The sequence below is a fragment of the Carassius carassius genome, chromosome 1 (genome assembly GCF_963082965.1).
Source record: "Carassius carassius chromosome 1, fCarCar2.1, whole genome shotgun sequence".
Classification (NCBI taxonomy): domain Eukaryota; kingdom Metazoa; phylum Chordata; class Actinopteri; order Cypriniformes; family Cyprinidae; genus Carassius; species Carassius carassius.
Window position 1 is genome coordinate 27,976,952 of NC_081755.1, and position 18,295 is coordinate 27,995,246.

General features: G+C 37.1%; 1 protein-coding gene and 1 long non-coding RNA gene across 2 annotated transcripts in view; one reads left to right on the top strand and one right to left on the bottom strand.

Annotated features, from left to right (window-relative positions):
- The first annotated feature begins 2,220 nt into the window (after positions 1-2,220).
- si:dkey-30j10.5 (uncharacterized) lies at positions 2,221-4,419 on the top strand. Its single transcript, XM_059524910.1, has 2 exons — positions 2,221-2,365; positions 3,192-4,419. Exon 2 carries the CDS (start codon positions 3,229-3,231, stop codon positions 4,111-4,113), a length of 885 nt encoding a protein of 294 aa, XP_059380893.1. The 5' UTR covers positions 2,221-2,365; positions 3,192-3,228; the 3' UTR covers positions 4,114-4,419.
- A 12,983-nt stretch (positions 4,420-17,402) lies between these two features.
- The window catches only part of LOC132116252 (uncharacterized), a 5,852-nt gene continuing 4,959 nt past the window's right edge, over positions 17,403-18,295 (bottom strand). The window contains exons 2-3 of the long non-coding RNA XR_009425617.1: positions 18,189-18,295; positions 17,403-17,627 (exon numbers count right to left, since the gene is read on the bottom strand). The exon at positions 18,189-18,295 is cut by the window's right edge and continues 11 nt beyond it. This is a non-coding gene — a long non-coding RNA (uncharacterized LOC132116252). The remainder of the gene's footprint in view (positions 17,628-18,188) is intronic.

The following is an 18,295-nucleotide window of genomic DNA, read 5'->3' on the forward strand; positions in this document are numbered from 1 at the left end:
TGTGCTCAGCATTGGTTACAGTAGCATGGGACAGATCAGATGACAGTATACTGTATTGTTTAGTACTTTCCATCAAAAATGTAATGGTGTTGGCTAATGGCTTGTTCTTAATCTTTCTTTCTCTACAGTATGTCATCTATCTATAGATGTAACACCAAAAAATATTTCCCATTGTAAATGATCCCTTGTGAAAATGTAAATGATCGCTTATGTTCATGCAGTGGAAGTCAGCGAGTAAGTGCTGTACATGTCAACCAGACTAGTGACATTAGAGATTAGCATCATTAGTGTGCCCACCTCCTATGCTGGTTGTTGCCGGGTCAGGTCCTGTTTGGAGCGAAACCAGACACATGAGGGCCGTGACCTGGATGGGACTGAGGTTGAGGTATGAGTGTAAAGGAGGCTATTTGGTATGAGCTGTTAAAATAAAGTTTTTGTGTTCCCTGGTCTGACAACAACATATACACTCACCTAAAGGATTATTAGGAACACCATTCTAATACTGTGTTTGACCCCCTTTCGCCTTCAGAACTGCCTTAATTCTACGTGCCATTGATTCAACAAGGTGCTGAAAGCATTCTTTAGAAATATTGGCCCATATTGATAGGACAGCATCTTGCAGTTGATAGAGATTTGTGGGATGCACATCTAGGGCACGAAGCTCTCGTTCCACCACATCCCAAAGATGCTCTGTTGGGTTGAGATCTGGTGACTGTGGGGGCCATTTTAGTACAGTGAACTCATTGTCATGTTCAAGAAACCAATTTGAAATGATTCGAGCTTTGTGACATGGTGCATTATCCTGCTGGAAGTAGCCATCAGAGGATGGGTACATGGTGGTCATAAAGGGATGGACATGGTCAGAAACAATGCTCAGGTAGGTCGTGGCATTTAAACCATGCCCAATTGGCACTAAGGGGCCTAAAGTGTGCCAAGAAAACATCCCCCAAACCATTACACCACCACCAGCAGCCTGCACAGTGGTAACAAGGCATGATGGATCCATGTTCTCATTCTGTTTATGCCAAATTCTGACTCTACCATCTGAATGTGTCAACAGAAATCGAGACTCATCAGACCAGGCAACATTTTTCCGTTCTTCAACTGTTCAATTTTGGTGAGCTTGTGCAAATTGTAGCCTCTTTTTCCTATTTGTAGTGGAGAGGAGTGGTACCCGGTGGGGTCTTCTGCTGTTGTAGCCCATCCGCCTCAAGGTTGTGCGTGTTGTGGCTTCACAAATGCTTTGCTGCATACCTCTGTTGTAACGAGTGGTTATTTCAGTCAAAGTTGCTCTTCTATCAGCTTGAATCAGTCGGCCCATTCTCCTCTGACCTCTGGCATCAACAAGGCATTTTCACCCACAGGACGGCCACTTACTGGATGTTTTTCCCTTTTCACACCATTCTTTGTAAACCCTAGAAATGGTTGTGTGTGAAAATCCCAGTAAGTGAGCAGATTGTGAAATACTCAGACCGGCCCGTCTGGCACCAACAACCATGCCACGCTCAAAATTGCTTAAATCACCTTTCTTTCCCATTCTGACATTCAGTTTGGAGTTCAGGAGATTGTCTTGACCAGGACCACACACCTAAATGCATTGAAGCAACTGCCAGGTGATTGGTTGATTAGATAATTGCATTAATGAGAAATTGAACGGGTGTTCCTAATAATCCTTTAGATGAGTGTAAAGTGAGATAAAAAGAAACAGTACAGAAATATTCACTTCATTGTATGAAATATGTGTGGTTTTATTGTGAGGTAAATATGGATAAATGGAGAGATGGGATTGCCAGTGCATCATGGAAAATCTAGTCAACTAGAACAGATATTTTACTTTAAAATAATTTCTGGCCTTGGAAAACCTAGTGGTTACACATACTGTATGTGTTTACATCTGGCTGATGTAAAGATGATTGATGGAGGGTTCAGTCTACTTATTCTGTATGATAAAGGGATGAGTAAGAATGTTCCCTTGTTCCCATTATTTTCTTAAACTGCCAAACATTTCAACAAGATCAGTACTGTATAAAGGTGAAAGCAACAAAAAACAACAAATCTAGACCAGGCATAAAATTGCATCTTTCCTGGAAAAAGAAACGAATTACACACACACAAAAAAGAACTTCTCACACCTAACATGTTTGGACTTTTTAAGACTATGCAAGTTCCCACACTCAGAAAAAACCTGGACATTTCTTTAACCACATCTCAGTGTTAAAGGTCAGTCATGTGCTAGGTTGAGAAATAAGTTGGTTAATGACGATATAACAGCAAGGATGAGGAGCTGATTATATGATATAAATATGAGAGTCCTATGAAAGCTCTACAGCTTCTACAACAAGCAAGACAGCTCCTGCATTTACTGGTAAGGTGGTAATGTATTGATCTAAACTGAATCAACATTAAACTGACTTGAGCTGAATAATTTCTCTATTACCTTCTGTATAGCTGCTTTAGAGTTGAATTGAATTGGTTTCATAATTGATGAACATGGCAGCATTGACACTGTTATTAAACTGAGTTGAATTGACACTATTGTCTACTGTAAAGCAGCGTTACAGCTTAAATGTAACTGATTAATTGGCAGAACTTTACAATAAGGTTAATTTGTTAACATTAAGTATATTAATTTACCTGAACTTACAATGACTGATACTTCCACAGTAATATTTTATATTAGTCTATATTAATTTAGAGATTATATTATACATTTAAATCATTAATTAATGCACTTTAAACTAACATTAAATGAGAATAAATCATGATTAGTTCATGCTGCTAATGCAGTTACTTATGTTAACAAATGGGACCTTACTGTGTAGCGTTACCTGTTTATTTGTTATTTTCCTGTTTATAAGGTGAGGTTGCTTTGAAGCAATATGAAGCACTATATACTTCAGATAAATGTAAATTTCATTACAACAAATATTTTACATGTAATATTTTTCTACCTTCAAATACTTTGAAGAAGATATATGCAAATATATGTAATTTGCCAAAATATATATGTATGTGAAGAGTACGTATTTCTCTACTTCTATTATTTACTGAAGTGCTTGTGACATTACCACTAAAACATTTTTTATAAAGATTTGAAATACTATGCAGAATACAGTGAATAAAGAATTTATATAGTTTCTAATTGTGTAATCAAGCAATAAATAACCAAAGTTCCCTTTTATTTATTGCAGAAAGTTAACCTAATTCCTCTGCAAAGAAAGTAAAAAAATGGCAACCCATCTAATAACAAAGCTCAATGTCTCCACCACTAAGGACGAGGAGGAAATACTTGCAGCTAATGGTTATCAGCTCATCAATTCTGACCTCAATGAAGGAACTGGTAAAACCCGGGTCTTTCTTTGGTATAAGAAAGAGTGTGGCTTGAAACCTGTGACCAGGATCCAGTTTTCATACAATGCTGAAATGAAAGCTGGTCTGGATGATGCTGGGTATGAGCTGGTAGACAAGGATCTGAACGCAGGAGCTGGTGGAGATCAAATCTTTCTTTGGTACTTTTACGGCAGCACTGAATCTGACATTCCCATTATGAACCTCGAGGTAAGCAAAGATGCCAAAGAAGAACCTGCTCTCCTGAACGATGGCTGGGAGAGACTGGGCTGTGATCTGAACCGTAAGGTGGGAGGAAAGTTCATCTACCTGTGGGTGAAGAGAGAGAAGCCGAGCTACATCTGTGAGATCACAGCAATTGTTGACTTCTCTTCTGACAAGCAAAAGTTTGATCTGGGCTTCACTCGTGTGGATGAAGACACCAATCGTGACGCTGGTGGAAACCAAGTCTTCCTCTGGTATCGCCGCACTACTGATAAGAGCAAGGCTCTCACTGCTCTAAACGTTTCCATCAACTTCCAGGAAAATGTAAGGCTTCAGAATGAAGACTTCAAAAAGCTCAGCGTTAATCTCAACTCTGGAACCAAGGGAAACGAAGTCTACGCATGGTACCTGTACGAAGGATGTGAGTCGCAGATCAAAAACATGGTTCTGCTGATCAACCCTGATGCCTGGACCGTGTACCAGAAAGCCGGTGTCAACTTTATCGACAAAAATCTGAATGAGGGCAACAAGGGCCGGAAAATGTACCTAGCATACCAATAGTGCTGTGGCTTAAATAATCGAACGGATGCCACTGTAAGGCAACTTTAATCACAGTTATTGCTAATTGTAATGCATGCTCTCGGTATGTCTGAGATCAGATTGGCAGCTGTCCCACTGTGCTCGGGACAGATAAGAAAATTGTATTACTAATTGTAATGCATGATTTAAAAATCACTCTTAAAACCCCTGTCTTACTTAATACACATAATGTTGACTTAATGTTGTAACACACTCAATCAAACTAACTTCATTTGGCTTTTGCATATTAATGCACAATGAAATAAAGACTTCTATAACCACAGCAAATGTTTGGTGAGGTTTTTTCTAACCCCTCATCATATACTCATATTTCAGGAAACCATACTCTTATATTTCCAAGGAATTCAAACTGATTATTATCAGAAATGAAACGGAAAACAGAGGGCACTCTCATGCAGTAGTCCATATCACTTCATATTGACTGCATGTCCTTTACCGTGGGTCAGTTTGGATATGAACACATCTAATATGACAAATATTATCATATAATCCAGTTTTCTCAGCTCATTGTCTATTATGTCCACTAGGTGGCAAAAACACTTTACTTTTGAGTTTATGCCTATGATCAGTTCAAAGCATGCAGGTTCAGAGTCACAAAGACACGAGAATATTAAAAAACTTTGCCATGCTTTAAGAAACACTTTTAAATTTTCGCCATTATACATATGATTTCTCTCTCTCTCTTTCTCTCTCTCTCTTTTTTTTTCTCTCTCTCTCTCTCTTATTAGCATTTCTATTTTAATCACAACCTGCTCTTTTTCTTGTGCCCATGAGAAATGTGCACCTTATGTTGAAGTCTTTCCCCTTATGTAATGCGTTTTGAATGCATCTTCTGTGCTGCTGCTGTTGTTGGGAGTTGTTCAAAGTGTAATTTCCTGCCATTTTGCAGTGTTCTCTCGGTGTGTCTGAGATCAGATTGGCAGCTATCCCACGGTGCGTTTTGAAAAGTCTTCAGATAAGAAAAGTCTTCAGACAGCAATCAGCTGCAGGTTACAGTACAAAACAATGGCCAAATCACCACAGGGATGTCAAGCAGTGATACATCTATAGTTCTGAAGGGAGTGTATGTGGAGTAAATAAGGGCATGTAGTGTATGTATTTTTTACATAGAATCTTATCAAGCAGACTAACATTCATATTTGATCAAGTTTCCACTCATGTGACAGCCACTCGTCCAGGGAAGCAGGATGGTACAGTTCACATACTGACATCTGATTTAAACTGAAATTCGAAGCAATGATCCGATAGAGTCACATTAATGAAAGCAGCTTACTTTCACGATGCTCTTTCAGCCTGTGTAAATAAAATTGTAATAACTAGCTAAAAGAAATATGTTTGATCAGCAGTGCCATCTGAATCTGCCTCTCCAGATGCTTTCCAACAGAAAACATTTGATTCATAAACTAAGTATAGTGTAACAAAACACAAGCGTATGCTTTCAGTTTTGTGGTTGTCAGCTGTTTGCCCTAATTTATCAGTGTTTTTATCAGTTTACCTGCAGTCTATGAGAGATGCAACAGCGATCAGGTTACGCAGATATCTGTCTTTGTTTTTATTCCTGGAACTGCATGCCATTACATTAACACACAGAGCAATACTGGTTATGTACCGCATTAGACAGTGAGTCGATGTGATATAATGCTGATTTCCTGAGTTTAGGAAAAATGGGAAGGACTGAAAGTAGAAATCTGGGCCAGAGGCTGAAAAATTCATCCGTAATACACTGAAGCAAGGGCCTCAATTTAGCAAACCCAGCTAACAGGAGTATACAGTATTACCTGCTGACAAAGCAGAAGAGTCTTGTGTGTGTGTGGATATATGCTTGGAAATACTCCAGTGTTGCAGTTTTCCAGCATTTGTCAGCACAGGGCAACTGTGGCTTTCTCTGGTAAAGTCATCAGGGTGAGACCACAGGAGATAGAGGAATTCTGTCCTGATCAGGTAATGTTTTCATGTGTGCGTGATTGTGCATATAAGAATAAAACTGAAAATAAATAAACAAACAGGTATATAAATAACCATAAAATATAAAACGTATTTGTTTACAATATTAATTTTTCTTTTGTTTATCTAAATAAATAACAACAACTGAAAACTTATTTAAGAAATTATTAGCATGAAAATTTAAGTGAAAGGTTGAAAAGTTTGTACGAATATCAAAAATTATTATTATTTGGATTTTCCTCCTTTTTGCTTTAATGACTGCTGCATGTATATAAAATGTGGTGATAAGAATATTCATAGTTATAGATATGAATAAAAATTGTCCTACATTTTTTTCAGAATATTGATTTTCTTTTTAGTACTGTATGTATCTTTCATGTTTTTGTTTTTTTTCATTCTAAAATTGTCCGTTTTTTTCCATGTTTATATTTAATTTTAATTTCATTTAATTTCCATGCAGTCTGAGACTTTTGGATCCCACTCCATGTGTCGAAAATGTGTAAAAATATATTGTATATCCATAAAAAGAGAGGTGGTGCTTGGCGATCTGGCCTTGTAATATAAAGGTTGTGGGTTCATTTCTTGGACGGGATATCCACGAGCTGTGAATTATGCTTTGTTTTATCTCTGTCCTTTTGAGCAAAGCAATTAAAAATGTTGTGAAATCCACTTGCTCCGTGCCAAGTAGGTTTTCAGCTCTTCTGACAGTTTTATGCTAGAACAGTAGTTATGGAAAACAGCAAAAGTTTGTGAAAACAATGACAGAATCATGTCATTTTCCCTCCTTCATTTCACCGCAGTAATTAGATGAAAAAAAACTGTCCTCAGAAATCATAGACAATGTTCTCTTTTGTGGTTAGGTCAGGCTAGTCCGAAATAATTAACTCTTTGAGATTTGTTATTTGTTCCTTGCTTGTGTTTACACAATCTGACCAGGAATTTATGACCCACTGTACAAGGTCAAAGGTTTCCTCATTGGTTAACCACTTGACCCGCCAGTCACCATCTCATTGACATACTTCATGCTTTGTGCATGTTTGTGTGTGTTTGTGCGTTCTTTCGTTGAGTTTGGTCTGTGGGAAGAAGTGTCCACGTCATCCATTACCATTAAAGTCATGACCTTGTACCCCTGAGACTTTCTGGAATGCGGCACATCCACTGCGCACATGTGTGTGTGTGGAAGGAGCTTGAGAAGTGTGCTGTGGGAACTGTCCTTCGGTACACACATGCAGCCAAAAAGACCTCCTTATTTTCCTTCCTTGCCTCCACACAACATCCACTTCCTGCCTCTCTCCTAGAGCAAACTGCTGCAACTTACTGGTCTATGTTTGTGTATCCGTGTCTCCAGGACAATAAACTTCCAGGCTGTTTATGCATCACCATTCATGAAGAAACATCAACAGTGAAGAAAAAAAATGTTCTTGTCTTATAAAACATGAACATGAATGACCTAATTAAACATTACAGTAAAAATAAAAAATAAAACACTTAAAAAGATGCAAAACAAGAAGGTAAATACTGATGACTCTCAGCTGTTCAACGAATAATCATTCTTTTACCATGGCACTGTAATCAATTTTAGTAAAAAAAAAAGTATTATTTTTGTCCTTGTTGAGTTATTTTGTGTTTTTTTTTCAAGGACGATTTTAGTTCATAATGTACATTAAGTGTTGTTTTGTGTGAATTAACATGAGGCTGAGAAGAATCTATGGCTCTGTCTCGTTTTTACTTTCTCTAGATTTTATTTTTTTATTCATCAGCAAAGCAAAATTCATCTGCAATGACGCATGCGTGCAAATACTACATTTGTGAACATGAATGTGTCTTTTGTCTCTGTACATGTCGGGCAAAGAGTATATTTTTATATGTAGAACTACATTATCTTTACGAACATTTGATGTTATTTCACAGTAGTACTGTGGTAGCACCACCAGATTTGTCCACTTGGGGTGATCTAAACGCATAGAATGATTTTATGTGGCCAAAAGCAAAAAACAAACAACCAAACAAACAAAAAACTGATCTCCTGTCGCTGATTTGTGTGAGTCCAATCTTTATTGTGTCCCTGTGTCTGAACACGAGTTTAGTCTGAATTCTAAACCGAATCTAATCTGAACATAATTTATCCTCTCTATTAAGAGAGAGTTATTCTACAGATCATAAGCACTCCTTTAAAGGAAAGAGGCTAAAGCCAGAACAAAAGAAACAGAGACACAATAACTTAATGCTAAGAAGAAAAGCTGAGTCATTCCCAGACATCTTGACATGAGCGACAATATGTGGTCTTACAGGATTGGCAAAAGGCCTCATGCCAGACCTGGCTAAAATCATTCTTGGTATGTCAGTCATGTGATTTCTCGGATATTTCTCAGTGGAGGAGTTTTCTGTTTTTCGACTTTGATAGTTATGTCACTATTCATAGCAGGTTTGACATTTGCTTTATTATTAGGTTACTTAACACAAATGAACAACCAATATAAGGTGGGGTTCAAATGTCTGGAAACATTTAATGAAATGCTACTTTTTCCTTTTTAGCTTATTTGTTCTAATTTTATACATCCTTTCAATGACAAATTATTTAACAATGTAACAGTTTGAGTGAAAGCTCAAGTACATAAACCAAGTCAATGCAAAGACATAGTGTTCTGTGTGTTTGTTTTCAGTTTTTGCCACAACTATATGAGAGTATATACAAAACATTTAGCCTGTATGTATCGCTCACCTAATCTAAAGCAGATAGTATTTAATATGGTCTATTTTTTCTGTTACTTATAGAACCAAACTGCTCAGCCGTTAAATCACTGAACCGTGGTACCTTTCTTTCTCTCACTTCCCCTTTTTGTTTTGAATTTCATTCTCCTATTTCTTTTTACAGTAAAACAATTATTTTGGACAGTCTCTAAAAAAATGCTGAGTTAAATCCAACCCAGCGCTGTGTAAAATATGGACAAATCCAGCTACTGGGTTGTTTTGACCCAGCGGTTAGGTGAAACATGGACAAACCCAGCTACTGGGTTGTTTTGACCCAGCGGTTAGGTGAAATATGGACAAATCCAGCTACTGGGTTGTTTTGACCCAGCGGTTAGGTGAAATATGGACAAATCCAGCTACTGGGTTGTTTTGACCCAGCGGTTCAACCCAGTAGCTGGGTTTGTCCATGTTTCACCTAACCGCTGGGACAAAACAACCCAGTAGCTGGGTTTGTCCATATTTCACCCAGTGCTGGGTTGGATTTTAACCCAGCATTGTTTATAGTGTAGTTATCTAACTTGCTAAAATATGTCAAAACTTAAAGTACTAAATGGAATTACTTGCGGAATTATCTTAAATATTTCTACTTGTCATAAGAATCCCTTAGACAAAATGACATCACGCCAGTCCTGAGAAACCTATTGTATATTATGTTTCTCAAGTTTTCACATAATGACAGGTATGGCAGGAATTATTTCTGTTTTCATTTCCATGGTAGACCAGCTTCACAGAAGAACAGTGGAAAAATACTTGGATGCCAAATATGGGCAACTACTTCATTTCTAATGTGTTGTCCTGTTGTGCAGGTGTTATACAAGACAGCTATTTTTAAAATGCATTCATTGTTGTGTAATGTCACTTGACCACATTCTGTATGGACCACAAAATGTCAGGTCTTATACTTTTAGAGCAGAGAAGTGAAAGAATATATGGAATTAAATCTACATTTAACAAATCTATTTCCTCTTTAATCCGCTTTCTAAAGAGGTATATTGTAGATCATTGTGTTTTAATGTGGCAGTGCATGTCAGAGAAACCCACACATAAGATTAAATTACTGATAGACAATAGTATAACCTTAGGCTGACTTGTCCCAGTTGCAAAGACTTCAGTGTTTTTTGTTTCCCATTGTGTGTTACAAGACAAATAATGGGAAATCCCAGTGCTACATACTCAAATATCTACAAATGTCTACATCTACATTCATACACTTGTGGTTATTGTATGAATAGAGTAGAGGAGATTAAAAGAAATTGAGTCTAATTTCAGATGAGATGGGAGATTATGGGAATCACTCTTATTGTAAATTTTCCAGATCCATCATGTCTTAAATGCAAATGTGCTCTACAGGGTGAGTGATTTTCCATTCCTCTCTTTCCCTTAAACGCTCCACTCCTGCTGGGGGACAGATCGGTGGAAAGAGACTCCACACAGTCGCTACCCTGTTTCAGGCTTTCTTATTTGTTTATTTTCTCTTTGTGACTACTGGCATTAATGTAGTATGGATGATAGTCAGTTTTGTGATCGAGTGTTTGGTTTCCCTAAATATTAGTCTTGCCTCCAAAACGGAGTTTGCGGCTTTTCCTTATGTGTCAACATTAAGGGCATTCACTAGTATTTCTAGCCCCCCCCGGTGACTAACACAGAGGCTAATAAAACTTTAACACGAAGACAAAAGCTTTCATCCTTGCCATTTTTTAAATGTTAAACTTTAACTCTCTGACATGTACCTAGTGTTTGAAAAAACCCCACACAAAACTAAGTTTAGTTTAGCTGATCAATATAGTGTTTTGAGTGGTTGTAAGGCCGTTGCAATGGTGACTACAGTAGGTGGTATCCTCAATAAGCCCTATGAATTAGTATCACTCATGTCTGTGGCACAAATGGTTGGATAAGAAGATCAATATGATGCCATGTGATTGCATTAAGGAGGACTGAGATCACAAAATGTAAGGCGACCAATAAAAACAGCATTAAAATCATCACCATGTTTTAATGCACTGTGATTCATATGTGCATATGGAGAAGGGCCGGTCTATATGTTTTATGAATGTCTTTAGAGACACTGTGATGCAAAGCTGAATTTTCAGGATCATTGGTCTTCAGTGTCACATGATCCTTCAGAAATCATTCTAATATGACGATTTAGTGTCCAAGAAACTTTATCAATGATAAAAACAGTAGAGTTAAATGTCTTTGGGTAATGTCACTTTTGATCAGTTTAAAGGTCCCGTTCTCCGTGATCCCATGTTTTAAACTTTAGTTAGTGTGTAATGTTGTTGTTAGAGTATAAATAATATCTGTAAAATTCTAAAGCTCAAAGTTCAATGCCAAGCGAGATATTTTATTTAAAAAAATGCCTACAACGAACGACTCGTTTGGACAAAATTCATCTAGTTCCTGCAGTAATGACGTCACTAAAACAGTTTTTTGACTAACCTCCACCCACAGGAATACACAAAAAAGGGGGCGTGGTCTTGCTGCGCTTGCACGGAGAAGGAAGAAGAGTTGCGTTTGAAGAGTGCGTTTGTCGCCATTTCATCTCGGAGTCCAATCATCTTTGTTTGGGCTTCCCAGGGACACTGTACTTAGAGATCAATGGTTACAATTTATGTTTAACTCGGTTCCTGAAAATTATAATCTACATGTAAAACTATGTGCAGCACATTTTGCTGAGGACAGCTTCCTCAATCTCAATCAGTTTAATGCCGGATTCGCACAAAGATTATTCCTGAAAGATGGAGCTAAGCTGCTGTCGATTCACAACACAGGAACCGCTGGCGCAATCAGAATTCGTAACGTATTTCTGAAGGAGGGACTTCATAGAACAAGGAAGTCATCAGCCCATTTTAATGACAGTGAAAACAGCGGTATACAGATAAGTGAATTGTGTGTAAAATACTGTGTTTTTTTACACGCGAAACATGAACACATGTTAAATTGCACACTGTAAACACAATCAAAGCTTCAAAAAAACATTAAAAACGTAACCTTTAATGTATTTTTTTTAATGCATTAAGGTATTGATTTCTTTAAAAGAAAAACTGACCCCACACTTGGTTCGGTTGTGCACATGTGTTTTTTTATTTTGATATACAGTATGTTTTATGGATATGGATGTACAGTAAATACATGTGTCTGTGTGTGTTTTGTCTGCAGTACCTTCATCATCGAAAAGCAGCCTCCTCAGGTGCTTAAAACACAAACTAAATTTGCGGCGACAGTTCGTTTGCTTGTAGGTGGCAAACTGAACGTGCACATGAACCCACCGCAGGTCAAAGCCACCATCGTCAGTGAACAACAGGCCAACGCCCTGCTCAAGAACGAAAACACCAGAAAGTGAGCAGAAATACAACACATTCTATTTAGTATCTCCTCCTGGATTTTTTTTCCGAATGGATATGCGTGCCTCCCAAGCAATCAGATCCCATATGCTGGCTGACAGCAGTTTATAGCATCTTTTTGCTAAAGTAGGATGTGCTGTGTCGCATGGCCCCCAAGCTCTGGACAAATTCCTGACTAAAGAGTTTAGAGGATATGACCTCTTCTCCTTCATTGACAATAATTGCATAATAACATCTGCTTTTTCTGTGCTTTGCCATGTTGAGATGTGTTCCCACAACAATGATAAGAAGCATACTGTAGCTTATGTAAGTCAGCCTTATATGCAAAAGTATTGCCTCAATCAGGAATGTCCCAGCAATGTGATTTCCATATTTGAAAGCTATTCCTTGCATGCCAAGCCTAAGGAGTGGACAACACTTTTGGTCTTCCTGAAGGTAGCACTGATCTTTTTATTTCTGAGAATTACTCAAAGAGGAAATCACTCTTTATTAGATAAATAAGTTTTAATTATGTTTTGATGTCATGCTGCCTTGAAATGGGTGTGTTACTATAAACAATCTCTCCAGCAATTGTGAGATTACAGTTGTGAGAATTACTCATGTTTCACGGAAAAGTAACGGCATGAGCTACTGTAAGTATGAGACTCCATAGAGACATAACTGTGTGTGTTAGGCAGACACACCTGTCACATGAGCTTCTTAATACCTCAGGAGAAAGGATGGTTTTTCAGAAAAGGGTAGAATTTCAGTGCTTCCAGTGAATCCACGAAATACAGTATCTGACCCAAAATATCCATGACCTGAATTCACGCTGAATCGCTGTCCAGAATTTGCTTAATTGACGGATGCTGGATTGTTTGGCTAGAAAACTCTTAGTTTGCAGGCATTAAAATAACGTGCCGGTACGAATGCAAAAGTTTGTTTATTAACTGCAGCTGTTTCGCACCAAACTTAGTTTTGTTTTGTTTCTTTTATCTGTGATTTTAGTTTAATACTGCACACATCAGTTAAACAGACATTTTTAGATTTAATTTCAATAATTAAAATTAAATTGATATTTTTACTATTTTTATTCAGAAACTGAGAGCAAAGTTAAAAAACATTTAGAAAGAAACAGCAAGTGACAAACTGAATTCAGCATGAAATGTTGATATACTGTAGAAAGACTTAACATAGAAATACTTGTTAAATAACCTCCAGTAATCTTTGTTTTCTTTACAGCTTCAAAAAGTAAATTATTTTTACAGTGGCACACTAGTTGCAAGTTTTCACAGGTCTATTACATGTATTTTGAATTACGTATTGCATTGTGTTTCAGGCTTAACTGCAATGACTATAAACTTAGCAGAAAATGTAGTGACTGAATTACCAATACACTTTCCATTTTTCAATGGATTTTTTGTGTGTGTGTGTGTGTGTAACTTTAAAACACCATACTCACCGTTATGCTCTCAAGCTGACTATCCACATGAACGTGGTTACCTGCATCACTTTGTGATGATGCTTGCTCATATGCTGTGGCTTAAATAGCCAGAAGATCTGTCCCCTCAGATGTCACTCTGTGTTTCTGTGACAAGAAAACCACATAACAGGAAATGTCTCATTGCGTGCTGTGTACAGATATGTGTTTGTCTGGGGTTCTCAGAGGACACAACTGGCACACCGCGTCACAGTCACAACTCGCTATCACCATTTTTTAAATATATATATTTATATAGCTGAAGATCATAATACACTTTAAAGGGGCACTCAGTAATGTTTCACTAATAATAAAGTACATAAAATTCTTCTTAAAACTCAAGTGGGATAAAGTCATATCAGTCTTTTAGAACAGCTGTTTCATATGGGGTGGGTCACCGCTTTATATTTAGGTCAGTGTGTGATGCTATGGGTTTCTCTTCCTGTTTTTCTCCTGTTTTAATCTGTCTCTTCAGGTAGTTTCGCTGATTTGCAAAATGTCACATCTTGATTTGACCTATCAACACTCTGAAGCATAAGCTATCTTTCTTTCTTTCTTTCTTTTTTTCTCATAGTCATTCAGAGAAAAAAGCCAATATGAATGTGTCATTTAAGTGGTTTGTCAGTTTGTTAGCTTTCAGAGAAATTCATATCTTGGTTTTTTCCACACACACACACACTCTCAAAATGCTGCATCCGCAATGCATATCAGCGCGACTGACGTAATTATAGGCCGGTGAAGCCCACACACCACACACATCTGCATTACAATTATAATTGATATAAAAAAGACAATTATATGCATTTGTGAGAAATACACAGTTTCGACACATGCTTAAGGTCTCTCTGTGACCCTGGAGCACAAAACCACAGTGTATGGGTCATGTTCCATGAAGATATTCTGTAAATTTCCTACCGTAAATATATCAAAACTTATTTTTTGATTAGCAATATGCATTGCTAAGAATTCATTTGGACAACTTTAAAGATGATTCTCTCAATATTTAGATGTTTCTGCAACCTCAGATTCCAGATTTTCAAATAGTTGAATCTCAGCCAAATATTGTCCTAATAAACCATACATCAATGGAAAACATATAAAAAATAGACCCTTATGACTTGTTTTGTGGTCACTTGGTGAAGATTTGTTTAAAAATGAAGCTTTTGAAAAAATAACACTTCTGAATTTTTAAACAGGAAGAAAAAACATTTGCAATATATTGTTGAAATCAAAGACTGTGTTTAAAATTGGAAAATAATTTAGAATATTTTGGCTTGTACCATATGTAAATAAATAAATAAATAAATAAATAATAAATAACTTTCAGTGTTTAATGTTAATTCTTTTAAGATAAACAACTGTTCCACTTTTGGGTTATCACTTGATGTGTAATGTACCATTTGCATCCTGAAAAAAAACTTTTGAGTCTCTTTAAAAGTCTGTGTGTTTACTCTTAAAATTAAAGAAAAATCCTAGTAAAGAAAAAAGTAATTCAGAAAGCATCTTAACCCTTAAAAGAGGTCTTAAGGTCAAATTTGTTAGGAGCACGGACAAGGACTTTTAAGAGGCTTAAGAGTTTCTTTAGCAGAGGAGAAAATGGTAGAAAGACGAAGAGGCAGAAAAAATGTGTTGCAGACAATGGATGACAGTGAGTTAATAAGACGCTATAGATTAGATCGTGCAGGGATCATGTTTGTGACTGATCTTATTAGAGACGTGCTCACATCTCCGACACAGCGCAGAAATGCCATAGCACCAGAAATTAAAGTAATCACTACATTACGATATTTGGCAACTGGGAAAATGCAACAATGCAATAGTGATGATTTGGGTCTGTCACAACCTTCTGTAAGCAGAGTGATCACACAAACAATTACAGCACTTCAGAACATCTTATTGTGTCGCTGTTCATTTCGTTTCCACTGGACATTCCCACCTTGCAGGCTCAAAAAACTGCATTTATGAGTATAGCAGGCTTATAGGTGCGCACAAGCAGGGGGAATGAACCGTTAATAGTTTGTGCTATACGCTCCCATGTCTGCTTCACCCGGCCCGGAAGGAATGGCCTTGTGTTCATCCACTAACTGGGCTAATAGTAAACACTGTTCCTCTGTCCAGTTGGGCTTTCTCGCCCTTCTTTGTTTTGATTCCATGTTTGATACATTAACACCAACATTCAAACTGCCACTTAAATAGACAGCAATCATTGTAACTGGAAAGAGTGGAACCATTTTTTATCATTCTAACCCAATCAAATACCTTATAGGAAATTAAAAGCATGGTAAATAAAAAAAGGATTTATATACACACATATAATGTGTGTGTGTGGGTGTGTGGGTGTGTGTGTGTGTGTGAGAGAGAGAACGGTCAAATAGGAAAAATTTCGCATGTAAATTCAAAGTGAGAATTAGAACAGACCCTATACTTAAAATCACTCTATTTTTCCTTCTTGGACAACCAACCAATCACAGTCTTCAAAAGATTGTGTCATACATAGCTCCTCAATAAGATGAAAGTTTTTGTCTTTTCCTTACTCAGAGTTGCTTCCAGATCGGTCCCGAATCGCTCTTAAGCTAAGAGACCTACGTAAAAGTTTTTTAAGCTAAATTAAGAGATTTCTGAGAGGATTCTTACAATCTTTATGAATATGGGCCCAGATGTCCGAGAGGCAAAAACACACACTCAAAGTCACATTTAGAGTGTTTTACGACTCTATTTAAATACAGACAACTGTTATATTCTTAAAGTTTATTTCTCTTTGGGGAAACCCCTGATGATTTTTTTCATATGTGGCCCCGTTTATGTGGAGCCGTTACCTTTCAACTCTGCCGTCTGGTTGGATGCCTTTACAAATGAGGTTTTAAGCTGAAGGAACATTATACTCCCTCGATTTCAGTCGAGACCCTTAGGAGCAGGCGCAGAGCATGGGAGCACTGCTTAGCTCCCTGTCAGAGTCTGCACAGGAAATCTAGGAAATTCCTGACAGAGATGCGGAAATCCGTCCGCTGTGCGGGGAGTTGTATTATGCACACAGCACACACACTCAAATACAAATACTTCTGTGTGAGTTGGGACACAAATCCAGGAGGATTTTTAAGGATTTTGCCATTGTGTGTGCACAGAATTTAGAGTTGTTTAGCTTAAGAAGTATTTCTTAATCACACTGACTCATTCTAAAAAGCCTGTTGAATGTCAATGACTGCCTGCATTTTAATTTCTTATGTGAACAGTATTTTTTCAGACTTTCCAAGTGTGCCCATGCCTCACAAAATGTTACTGTGCTGCATTTAATCACATTTTTTTTTACAGCTTAACTAATTCAGAAATCTAAACTCCGAATGTTGGAAGCACTGCTGCGTCCAAACCACAAACCCTGTCCGGAAAATTTGGAGTTCCCTGGCAGTGTCTTTAACCCCAGCAATCATGTGAGCCCTTTTAATTCTTTTTCGGCTCAGCTTTAAAAGCTGAATGTCACTTTTAATATTGTGGGAACAACTTCTTTTTTTCTGAACACGTTTCATCGCCGAAAATCTGTTGTTCAAAGGTTTGGAGTTGGATTTTTTTTAAGTTTTTAATAGAAGTTTCTTATGGTAACCAAAGATACAGTAAAATAGTAATATTATTAGAATTTAGAAAAACTGTTTTCTATCTTTATTAACATTAAACTTTTTGTGGAAACCCTGATACATATTTTCTCAGGATTCTTCGATGAGTAGAAAAATTCAGCATTTATTTGAAATTTGACATTTTTTGTAATATTTGTAAACAGTAACTACTTTTGATGCAGTTTAAGGCATCCTTGTTGAATGAAAGTATTTATTTCTTAGAGAAAATCTATTTTGAACTGGCCCCACATTTTTGGTATTGTATACAGAAACTGTTGTTTTTTTTAAAGAAGTGATCTCCAGTCTGAACTTGAGCCAGGTGGAATCTGAAATGTGTAAAACACTCAACCAACTTTGGTGAGTCTGCTTCACCTGAAACAAAGAAAATATCATTGTGAGATTAAGTTAAGATGAATATGATATAAGGTTTTATGATACAATATGAAGATAAATATTATTTAAAGTTGCAATAATGAGAAACTGCAATAAACATTCACAACTGTAAGATATAAAAGCACAATTTAGTCAATACCATGTATAGTAAAGCATGACAAAGCATTATTACAGTCTCTATTATAATACTGTAGATGTTTTGGCTTTATATGGAATAGCTGATGTTGAATGACACACACTGGAATGGACACGTGCATGAGTTTCAAAATAATATTCCTCCTCTGTTGTGTGAGACTTTTGTGTCTGTTCTAATTGCATTCTTACCTTGACAGCTTACACAAAACTGTTGGTTGTATGACAGTAAACACAAGAGTTTTTTGTGTGCGCTGGTGTGACATTTACATTTATTTTCCAAGTGATCTGAATAAATATAGTTCTATCTGAGCTGCATGTGTTTCTGTAGCATGCATGTGCGTGCACACGTCTCAGTAAATGTGCACAAAACAGCAGGATGTGGACAAATCTGTGTCATGCTGCTACCTTTTAAACGGTTTCATCTTTTTTTTTACATGATCGCTTGCGTTCGACTTCTCTGCATTTTCTGATGTTTCCTCCCACACAGCGGTGAGCTCCTATAGCTGACTGCT